Source organism: Vigna unguiculata, chromosome 11, assembly GCF_037176805.1.
Source record: "Vigna unguiculata cultivar grain cowpea cultivar isolate G323 ecotype 2 chromosome 11, ASM3717680v1, whole genome shotgun sequence".
In the NCBI taxonomy this organism is placed as follows: Eukaryota; Viridiplantae; Streptophyta; class Magnoliopsida; order Fabales; family Fabaceae; genus Vigna; species Vigna unguiculata.
In genome coordinates, this window is record NC_140802.1 from 46,856,943 (window position 1) to 46,868,993 (window position 12,051).

At 29.9% G+C, this 12,051-nt stretch overlaps 1 protein-coding gene across 2 annotated transcripts; it reads right to left on the reverse strand.

Moving 5' to 3' along the window:
* Positions 1-1,042: 1,042 nt before the first annotated feature.
* LOC114168425 (2-oxoglutarate (2OG) and Fe(II)-dependent oxygenase superfamily protein) lies at positions 1,043-8,650 on the reverse strand. Of its 2 annotated transcripts, none has more exons than XM_085668495.1 (16): positions 8,431-8,650; positions 8,135-8,212; positions 7,350-7,399; positions 7,175-7,228; positions 6,961-7,013; positions 6,772-6,844; positions 6,126-6,187; positions 5,494-5,562; positions 4,498-4,603; positions 3,716-3,780; positions 3,407-3,507; positions 2,784-2,879; positions 2,149-2,216; positions 1,960-2,005; positions 1,483-1,559; positions 1,043-1,364 (listed from the first exon to the last, which is right to left on the reverse strand). In XM_085668495.1, the coding sequence occupies exons 1-16, from the start codon at positions 8,599-8,601 to the stop codon at positions 1,358-1,360; spliced, it is 1,176 nt and encodes a 391-aa protein (XP_085524621.1). In that variant the 5' UTR covers positions 8,602-8,650; the 3' UTR covers positions 1,043-1,357. The 2 variants fall into 2 exon arrangements, with proteins under 2 accessions (XP_085524621.1, XP_027909024.1); XM_028053223.2 differs by having other exon boundaries at positions 8,458-8,649.
* Between the last annotated feature and the right edge of the window lie 3,401 nt (positions 8,651-12,051).

A 12,051-nucleotide genomic window follows, 5' to 3' on the forward strand; every position in this document is an offset into this window, starting at 1 on the left:
AAGAAGAAGAATAGAACTTTGACTGTAGCAACTATGAGATGCAAGTGCAGTTTGTGGCCACTGCTCACTTTGGCGGCACAAAACAATATGTCGGCTACTTCATTCGAGATAAGATTGAATTATTGAATATGCCTAGTCACCCTCACCACCCTTGCAAATGGAAAATAAATTATTATGCTCACTCAATTTTTCTTTTACCAACTTTCTCACCTTAATTAAATCGAGTAACCTATGAATAACAAGAATATGAAAAAACTTAACATTTTAAATCGAGTGTGGTGTTATTTTTTATTAATTAAACCTTTTACGATTTTGTTCATGATAACTTATCCTTTTTAGTGTTTGTTTTCCTTTAATTATCAAAATTTTGGATACATCAAATCTTAAGTTTATTAGTATTCTATGTAGTTTTTTTTTATCATATGATTTTTTATCCTATCATGACTATAACTAAAACGTATATATATAAAACTTTATAGAAACCCACTGTTATTTCTTTAATAGACTAGGCTTCTAGAGTTTACCCAAATTAAATTCCACAATGACGACTGCGTATTAGTTCGACCGGCCAAAATATTTACTATCTTATTAGGTGGCCATTTTCCTGTCTGTGTTTGATTTTGTGTTAGTTGGTGAAAGTGACATCCAATTTTGTTCGGTTTCGCAAAGGAAAAAAGAAGAAAAACTTATTAAAAAAAATTATCTTCTGTTAAAGTAAACTAAAAAATTTCTAGATAATTTGTTAGTTAAACTTGATCTATCTGCCGGTGTTTGCCTGCGGATTTGGGTATGTTTGCTCGACAACTTTTCCTTTAAGAGAAAGATGGTAGAGAAATCCATGCATTTATTAACATGTCCAAATCTTAAAAAAGCAATCAAACTTTTAATGCTGTTAAGCTTGGTAGGCTTAAGGTTCATGGTTTGATGACACTCAAAAAGTTGAACCATGTTCCTTGTACTTTAAACTCGGAGCTTATATCCCTGTCACAAATAGGTTTTATCATTGCATGACTTTCCCATTAAAGATAAAAGAAAGCAAACATTGGATTCAATAGTAGCTTTCATTCTATGTAGTTTATAATAATTTCCCTTTTCTTTTGCTATTATCCAATAGTGATTGCACACTTACTATTTACACAATTTTATCAGTCCCGTGATTTAGTAACAGGTTAATTCTTCACACAACTAGTTATACTTGTTGGCATGTAAATAACAAGTCAACCAGCTATTATTTTCTTTTGCTACTATCTAATAGCGACTACACATCTACACAATATTATTCGAGTCCCATGAATTAACAGGCCAAGTCTCTTCAACCAGTTATACCTGTTTGCTGAGAAGTAACGAGTGATCGACCCTAGGTCCTGCAAGAAGGAAAGGTAAATCAAATTATCATCAGAGATAAACATGAAGCTAAAACAAATACCAAAAACATAGATCGAGTTTGATCAACAACATCAATAGCCAAGATGTAAACATTACTGTTTTTGGTGATAATATTTGTCCAGCAGCATCTCTGAATACTCTCCAAAAGTAAGGGCAGAATTTGATGGAATAAGCTGGAAAAGAATGATAAAAATTCAGCCCATAAGCCCGTTCTTGACATTAGAAACAAGGCTTACCTCATTTAATATGAAGGAAGCAGCAGGTTCAGGCCGTATCATCTACATACCGAAATTATACCATGCAGAATTTTAACATCACAGATTTTAAAGTGAGATGGATTCATAGTTTACTAAATGGTTATGTAACAAACCATACTTTTTGGGTGAAACACTGAATCGTTAATGCTTAGCATGCCACATATGTTATTGCAAAAGTCACTCCCCTTACTTTTCTTTTCTTTCTTTTAATATTCTTTTCTTTCTTTTGATATCATCTTTTACTTATTCAAATCTCATGGTAAGTTATTTCATGCTAAATGTGAAGAATTATCATGAGCTCAAGAATAATACATACCTCTTTATGAATGGGAACTTCCTCGGGGAAATTGAGTTTTTCATCCCTGAAAAGCATAATTATTGACACATTATTATATAGAATTGATCACTGACCTGAGATTTCCATAATGTTCTACACAAGATAAATCGTGACATAACTTAAGCAACAGAACAGTCCAGCATTATTGTTCAGACTTGGAAAGCATACCAGTTCGGTTGCATGAATAATGCAAATGTCGAGCGCTCAATACCAGAAGACTTCTCCCCCTTGGGAGCCTAAAAGTATCACAGCATTCACATTTTATTACAAAAAACTTCTTGTGGAAACCGAACAGAAAAAGGAAATACTTGAGTTAAAGAAATTGCATTTGGTGATAGATGCCATATATTAGGGAAACACTAGGCAAAGTTCTTTAAAAATTTATATATAAATATTAATCAATAAATATTTGACATCAAACTTAGTATTACATTTTTTTGTTACAGCATGGGTGGGCCTTGGGCACGTATCTGTCTATGTACAATTGAGTAGATCTCCAAAGAAAATGCTATCTAACATTCAAACTACCAGCATCCCATAACTCCGTAAATAAATGGAAAATAAACAGGAAAACTTTTTTCTAAAATGAACTTTAAGCACTGTTTAGAATATTGAAAATCACTGAAGAATAAGAACATCAGGAGAGATATAATTATCACATCAACAATTAGCATCGGTACAACCAATCAGTGATGCAAAGCATAAAGACAGAAGAGGGAATATATGAAACAACTTCAACAGGATAACCATGACATATTCTACAAGTCTATTAAATATGTATGTCATTGCAATTTTTAAATTACCTGAACACAATGAGGTGTTGCACAAAGATAACTTCCAGAAAGTATTTCAGTGGTTTCACCAATTTGGTATGCTATATCATCTTCTCCAAAGACAACCTATAATATTGAAAAAACAATGATTAAACGCATTATACTCTCATTCACAAAAAGTCTAAGCTTCAAATTTGCAACAATTCAAGCAATGATTTTATTATTTTTGAAGTTAAGGAATACTTCTAGCAGCCACGTGTTACAAACTTTTTCATTATATGCTGTCATGAATTGACATATTTATCTACCAAAGACATATTCATAGCAATATACTCTTTTGAACATGATATTATTGGATGAAATTCGGGAGTTACTAAATCATCGAAGTCACTCATACTTCTTATTAAAGAATGCTTTACCGGCATTTCCCTATCTAAAATTGCATCATCCCTATCTCAACAAAATTCAAGTCCAAAATCACTCAACGCTGTCAGAAGAAAGGATAAATTTCACCAACACTTACCTGCCGACAAAAGACGGGTTCTTCACGTTGAAAGAAAGATTAACCAAGAACCAGTAGTAATGTTGCAATTATGTAATTTTTTAATAATTTATATATGTAATGTTACTTGAAATTCTAGAAGAACTTATACTTTGACAATTTGATCACTTCTTGTTCGAATATAGAGGCCAGCAGCACTATCAGGGCAAGACATTTCTACACCATCTTTCGTAAACATACCACAAGTTAGACCTACATATTGAATTGAAATGGAAATTAGGCAAATGATAGCATCTGAAGAACTATAATATTGTTACTCTTTGCAACAAATTAATTTCTTAATGTCCATGGACTTCTCTAGTTAAGTTAACTAGGAAGATTAGGTATAAAAGGTTAATCTTACACTGAATGAAAAAAATGAGAGCACAACACGTATCCTATAACAATAAATATAATCAACCTGTCAGTGAACCATGGTCAGTATGCCATCCACACCAAGATGACAAAGTGTTACCATCTGGATCTCTGTTAAACATTTGTAAGTCGTTAATATATATTCATGCATATGAACATGTACAACTAGAAATGTTTGTGATGTTAAGTATATATAATTATATTATACTTATTAAAGTTTAGAACTAAAATATACTCTAAACAGCATTTTGAAGTGAGTTGAAAGGCTTTACGGTTCCATGCTATGCTATACAGTGAAAAAAATGTTATGCCTTTTAAACAGCCATCAAAATGTAAGTGTTCCTCCTAGCATCACATTCAATCTCCTTCACAACTTTTAAGTATAGAAAATGTTTACTCTAGCATCAAGCTTGTACCTCAATTATCCCAGTCTTTTGAGAGTTCAAGACATGCTGATAATTTATTCAAGGTCCAGCCTCTACTAGCACCATATAATCAGGGTTTAAACTAAAATAGGGATACCAATACAATAGCCAGTGGGATTGATTTATTGATGAGGGGTTTTAGTAGGATTACATGGGATCATAAATTCAAACCACATTGATACTTTTACGTAAAAGAAAAAACCAACATAATGCTTTTTTAATGTGATATCATTCAAGTTCAAAGGATTTTGAAAATCATAATCTAATTACAACAGTAATATTAAAACAATTCAAGGTTAACCATTGTCTTGACTTTAAGTCACCAATTAGAAAAAATAATAGAGAACATAATTTATGACAGAAATCTTATAACAAGCAAGGAGACAATTTATGACAGATTTACCCTAGTTGGGAAGGAAAATAATATAGCAAACGTCCTTTGTGACAGCGGGAGCGACGAAGTATTGATTCCAGACCTTCATCCTCACGAGTTCTCATCCCTCTCGATACTGACAAATTGTTTGAGTGTGACAATATATTAGGACAGAAATAGAAGTGAAAACAAAAGTACAACGGGTTGTTATGAGCCAAAAAGGAATGGTGAGTGGCAATTGCCATGACAGTGTGAGGTGAGGTTGCCCTCCACTTACATACTTTTTTCAGGCTCCCCTCCACTAGCATACTCTTTTTGTGGCTCTATCTGTAATGGAAGGGGGGTTTGGGTTTTTCACAATACACCCCCTTACGCCCAACATTATTGGATGTAAATGGATAACACTGTGATATGTGACCCTTTTATTAGATCTACGATTTTCTCTTACAAAATTTAAGGATGACTCCTAGCTTATAGAGCAATGTGAGTGAGGATGTAAATGGATAAACCCCTTTACGCCCAACATTATTGGATGTAAATGCATAACACTGATATGTGACCCTTTTATTAGATCTACGATTTTCTCTTACAAAATTTAAGGATGACTCCTAGCTTATAGAGCAATGTGAGTGAGGGAAAAAGGAATAAAATGCATTTTGAGGTAAATTACGTCTACTGCTTCTAAAAAAGAAACAGTATTATATCCTTTAAAACAATTCCATGAGATATCTGGGGAGAAAAATCAAACCTTGTTATTTTCAAAAGAATTTCTAGACCATATTATTTCTTATGCCATGTAAAACCACTAAGAGCTTCTATATTATAAATAAGTCACTTAAACTAGCGGAAAAAAAGAAATCTGTACTTGATTCCAAAATAGGACAGAAAATTAACTTTACAAGGAATAAATAAGCAAAAAAGTAGTCGGACTTCCTACAGGCAGCTATTCGAATGAAATAGAAAGCCCGGTGAATGCCATAGACCATTCAAGTCTAAAGCCAAATAAAATAGTGCTTCCTGTCTTACCATATTGATCACAGTGATAAGCCAACATCAATCCAACCTCAAATATCAGCATGCCAAGTGCTTTGAAAGCTACACGTTGAAAATAAATAAATGATGAACTGCAACTAATCACTTTAGCATCAAGAAAAAATAAACCAAGACAATTTACTATCGTCCACTAACATAATCATAGTTTGGAGGTTAGTTTTAGTTCAGAATAATTTAATCATTTATCCAGAAAATTACAAAGGAAATGTTGGTGAAAATATATTCACGTTAGGAAGCACACAGCTGCTCAAGACGATAAATAAGTAACCAATTATTGGTTGGAAATATTTTAACCAAGAATTCCATTTTAGGAATTTTCACGACATTAACTCTGTCAAATATGAAATATGCTTTCAATAATTGTAAATTACCCTAATTAATGTTTCCGGTATCTGCGGTAGACCTATAAAGAGTCACAAAAAACTGACAATAGGTACATGCAGAAGGAAACAACAAAGGTTGATTACGGCATTCGCAAAGGCATAACTTATCACATCATCTTATGATCATTCTTGTAAAAATACAGGAAAAAAAAATATCTATAAACACAGCAATGTATATCTCCACAAATTAGGTAACAAAATCAGTTCAGGTTCAGGGCCTACCCACTTCAAGTTCCGGTAAAGTGTTCCTAGGCCATATATTTGATCCACAATATGATGGATACCTGCAGAAGACACAAATCCAAGGAAATGTGCATGATCATAGACACAGAGTTTCAGACAGAACAACACAATATAATATAAATGCCACTAAGAAAGTAAGAAGGATAAGATGAAAATAAAGCGAAACATAAACTACACTGGTTATGATAACTAAGACGAACATGTTGACTGAGGTGATAACCAAGTATAATTCTGTAATAAATTATGTCAATGCCACATATATAAAAGAATAACAATTGAATTATAATATCTTAAATTTGGATTTAGATCTAATTCAATCCTACAAAACTGGAGGGTTATCTCTTAATTATATACCATATTTTAACATTATCTGTATTATATTTTTCCCAATACACCTCTTCACGTCCAGTATTATTGGGCTTGGTACATAGATAAGATGGTGGTTGACTCCTTTAATACATCTTGGGTACTATTATAGAATTGGGATTTGGACCTAACTCAATATGAATGTCGTTCCAACTTATACACTGATGTTTTGCCCCTATCTATATTAGACTGAAGTTTTTCCCAATATGATAAATATGAAAAAAATTGAAAATTCTGTGATGTTTTCATCTATCATTACCTTTGTATCAAAGAAGCCTCTGTTGTAGGTGTATCAAGTATGGGATTGGCATAGAAAGATCCCTTTAATATATCTGCACTCCAGGAATAAAAGAAGTAGATAACAAAAACAAAATTTAACCCATAAAAAATTCAAGGCTTCAAAGAGAAACGACCAAAAATTACTATGTCAAACAGATGAAAGAGGTACCTGGCTTCCCTGACTCAAGTTTCTCTTTCCCATGACTCCAACCAAAATTGTACCTATGATTAAGGGTGGATAGAAACAACATAATTTATTTGCCACCACAGAAAGCTATGGCCACAACGGCAGAAGAAAAAATATGTAATGCAAATGAACGAAGCAGAATATGCAATGCAAAGTGAATATTTAGTATAAGAAGTCTTAAATACAGATAAGTTACCTACTGTTAGGATCTTCAAGATCCTCCCTTACTTCTTTGGGAAGTTTTGCTAATCTGACCAGAGGAGAGGGATATGTTATCATCAACAAAAACATCATCTTCTAGTGGTCTTCTTGAATGATTTAAAACTAATGCGCCTGGAATATTTGTAGTAAGATCATCGTAAAGCACAAACCTTGGTGCAAGTTGCAATAGATTTCTGCGCAGTGAAGGGTATCCCGGGACCTGTAATCAATTCCAAGAAAATAATTATGACAGCACAAATTGTAATGCAGGCAGAAGATCAACACACAGGCTTTGCCAGCTCCAGAGATGCTACATCATTTTTATAATCATCACTATGAAGGAAAAAATTATGTTTACGACAATAACTGGACATGGCATAACCCAATTCCCCATTTATAACAGAAGAAACAATTATATAAACTAGCATAGGGGCTTTGTACAAAAAATCTGTTTCGGAATAAGTGTTACTACACTACAATGAAACAAATAATTATAAATGTGATAGCTGGTAAACTGTACTACAGACACAGCCTTCAATTACTGTTGTTTGAGTTTATGATCTTTTACAGACTTGGTTCAACTCTACATCCAAACATCAACAACAATTAAGTCTGTTAAGAGCAACTTCAGAAATCAACGAATTATAACCCCTCCGCAGTAAAAAAAAAAAGAAAAACAGAGGATCAAACATAAAGCATAATTATATTTGAAAAGACATAAGTTAATATTTAAAACAAGTTCAATTACTCATTTAGTTCGTATATACACTTTTTAATCCATCTTAATCCTTGCCGACCAAAATTGTAAAAACCAAATCGGATAATAAAATGTGCACGTGTAAAGACAAAAATGACTAGTTGCTAGGTGTATGGGTTAATATAAAGATTTTGTAGGAACTAAACGAGCGATTAAAACTGAAAAATGTGAACAAACACGTGAAACAGTAGCGCATACATCAGTTACGGATAGAATCCCCAATCCATTGGGTCCAAAGCCTTCTTCAATCTTCAACGACAAGTCAGCGTTCTTATCCTGTCACAACGGAATGAGAATATCAACAATCAAACAAATACACGGCACCGAACACAAACAAAGGCAGAGCCATGACCGAACGAGGCAAGGCATTACAATAACAGAGGATCAAACAAATATCATACGAATGATAGTAATATTTTAAAGCTGAAAGCCACTTGAACGTCAATTTCGGTCTCTAAAAATTCACACAAACATGGAAAACGAAAACAACGAACATGAAGGATAAAGAGAGTAAGAGATACTTGGAGCTGAAAGAATGAGATAGAAGTAGTGGTGAGAGTGGGAAAGGAGGTTTCGGAGGAACGAGACATGGCGTAGCGGGGAACGACGGCGTTTTTGGAAATTGGGTGGGGAATGCGAAAGAGGGTCAGCGTCTGCATGCTCATGGGACTTGCTTTTGATTTCAAATGAGAGAACAAGGTAAGTGCCCCTTGCGCCTTTCAAATTGAGTAAAAGAATAGAAGACCAAAAGGGTAGTGACGTTACGAAAACTCAAATTATTATTTAAATAAAAGTTTAATTAGTCATATTTTTACATGTGTTAATTTGGTATTCACTTTAAAAAATGTGTCAATTTAGTATCAATTTTTGAAAACGTGTCTTAATCGAGTTTCTAAGTCTCTTTCAAACAAAAATTATTAAAGTCGTTAACTTAATTCATGACTTTTATAACTAAATTTTAATATAAATATCAATAGTTAATTTTGTAAATCATTTTAAATATCAACACCGTTAAAGGTGTTCATAATTTTTTGACTTAATTAAGATATTTTTTAAAAAAATTGAGACTCAATTAACATATGATTAAAAACGGATATCAAACTGACACATTTAAATTAAAATAAATATCACCCCATTAATTAAACCTCGAATAAATTACTGTTGTTTTCTTGTATATGCGGTGTGTCAAATTCTGATATTTAACCTAAGATCCATTAATATTATATTAATCATAAAATTTGATTTATCATAAAAATTAGGGTCAATTTGGTACTTTCAATAAATAAATAAATATATATATATATATATATATATATATATAAATTATTAATATACATTATTTATTAAAGTATTTTCCATACTTTTATAAAAAAAAACTTTTGAAAAACAATAATTTACGTCACTTTTCTTTCCTAATTTTTTAGCATACCTATGTAATTGTCAATACATGCAAAAGTCATCTTCACACCTCCATTATTCTATCTCTATTCTATCTCCCTACTTTAGTAGTGTCTGAACTTCCAAATCAACATAATTTAAAATAATTTTAGGTAGCGATTGGTTTAATTATTTGAAAAAAATTTATGTTAGAAGAAAAATATTTAAGGAAAAAAAAGGTTGACTACAGTGTAGATTGAAATTAAACTAAGGTTAAATTTTTTAAGATGAAAATATGGGTATAATTTTAAAAACAAAGTATTTTTCATTTGTTTTACTTATTTTTCATCTTTTTTCTATTTCTTTTTTACCATGCATCTTTATTCCACATATATTTAAAAAATAATTAAAGTTTTCCTTAATTCACTAGGTCAAATATTATAATCTCAATTTGCACTGCTTGCAATATTACTTGTTAGGCGAATTTGACGAACTGTTGCGTATGATATATACAAATCGAATATAGGTTTCTATTATATGAATCCTTTCAAAACTTTATTAATATCATTTAAGAAGAACTTAAAAAAATACTGGATTTTTTTTGTTAAATCATTTAATTTCTTGCTTACAGTAAATTCTATATGACTTTTATGTTTTAAAAAACTAATTTTTAATTTTGTTTAATTTTTATTTAATACGTTATTTTTTAAATAAAATGTGACGTACGAATATTATGTTATACTATGTTAAAATTATAAGGATAATGAAGATTATTTATTAAAAATATAAAAAGTAGGTGTTTGTTTAAAAATTAAAAGAGTACAAGAATATTTTTTATTGAGAAATGTAAGAAAATAAATAAATCTTTAAAAAGTAAAAAATATGAATGCTATAAAACTCAACTTTGTATGAATAATTTCATGATTTATATTTTTACTGAAAATTCGAAGACCTTTTTACCCTACAAAACAAGACTTCAGAAGTTAACGAGACTTGCTTATAACCATTGCATTGATATTCTTATTCTAATTTGTTAGTTAATAGCTAGTTATTAAAATTAAATTTTATCATTTTTTATATTTATACATATACCTCGTGAATTATTTGAACTGTTACACGTAGAGATGGCAAAAAACCCGTCTCCGTGGGTATTGTCCGAACTCGTTCCCGTTTTGACGGGAAATCCCCGCATTGACTGGGTATGGATATGGATATGGGTATGGGAAATCCCCGACTTTTTCAATTGGGTATGGGGATGGGGATGGGGATGTACATATCCCCGCCATATTACCCGTCCCCGTTTAAATTATTAAAATATTCCTAATTAATTAAATAACCACATATATATATATATATATTATTTTTTATTTATTCTAATTATTTGGGTTGTCATGAAACTCATTTGCATTTCAATTATATTTTTCATCTTATCATAGTCTTTATGTAATTATGTTCAAAATATGTATGTTAATTAAAAAAATTTATGTCTCACATTTGAATATTTCTATTATTTTTTAATATTTTTATTTAATGTATATATTTTTTTCACATGAAAATGTTTAATACTCTCAATTTAAGTATTTAATAGCACAAACATTTCGTTTACTAGGTAATATAAAAAAATCATTTACTTATTATTCTTATTATTAGTTTTTCTTTCATTTGAATAACTTTTTTATTTCACTAAAACATTTTTTGTTATTTTTCAACTACTGAGTATATATGTTGATATTTGAAAAGTTTTCTTAGATCTGTAAGATATTTTTCAACTTATCATACCCTTAATTATACATTTGTTTTCTTTTGTGCGATTTCTTTCAATAGTCTCTCAAATTGTTTGTAAACATTTGTTAATTTTTTAATATTTTTATTTCTTGTTTATTTTCATTATGTATAATACTATTTCGATATATTTTATTTAATTATTTTTTATTTTTTAACTCATTATCAATCATACTGTAATTTTTTCACTATAATTATATAAATAACTTTTATTTACTACAATATAAAAATTTAATATAATTGTCATTAATAATTTTTTATCACCATCCAACATAATTGAAGTTCAAAAGATACAAGATCTATGTTAAAATTTTATTATTATGATTATTATTTGTTCTTTGTATCATTTTGATTAAGAAATGTATTATAACTTTTATTAGTGTATAAAAAAAAGATTCATTAGAATTTAAAATATTGAAGTAAACAAACATTTAAAATATATTTTAATTTGAATTTTTTTTCCTTTTATATTTTTTTTAAAGTATTTTTAAATTTCATCAACTACGTTTCATTAATGTTTGCAAATTTAATAAATGTGTTGGTTCTCATGAAATTTTATTTGGTATTATAATCTAAAATGTAAATAATTATAATTTATTTTAAACTTTTATTATGATTATTATTTGTTCTTTGTATCATTTTGATCAAATGATGTATTATAACTTTTATTAGTATATAAAAAGATATTCATTAGAATTTAAAAGATTTAAGTAAACAAACATTTAAAATATATTTTAATTTAAGTATTTGTTTTTCACTTATACTTTTTAAAAAATATTTTTAAATATTATCAATTAGGTTTCATTAATGTTTGTAAATTTAATAAATGTGTTGGTTCTCATGAAACTTTATTTGGTATTATAATTTAAAATGTAAACAATTATAATTTATTTTAAACTTTTATTATGATTATTATTTGTTCTTTGTATCATTTTGATCAAATGATATATTATAAC

What these genes read in the sequence shown, in the direction of transcription:
- LOC114168425 (XM_085668495.1), bottom strand. Translation starts at nt 8,601, where the DNA reads ATGAGCATGCAGACGCTGACCCTCTTTCGCATTCCCCACCCAATTTCC. An exon ending in TTTACCGGAACTTGAAGTGG is followed by an intron (nt 5,563 to 6,125) that starts GTAGGCCCTGAA and finishes TTCAACGTGTAG; the next exon opens with CTTTCAAAGCACTTGGCATG. An exon ending in TTATTCATGCAACCGAACTG is followed by an intron (nt 2,006 to 2,148) that starts GTATGCTTTCCA and finishes TATGCTTTTCAG; the next exon opens with GGATGAAAAACTCAATTTCC.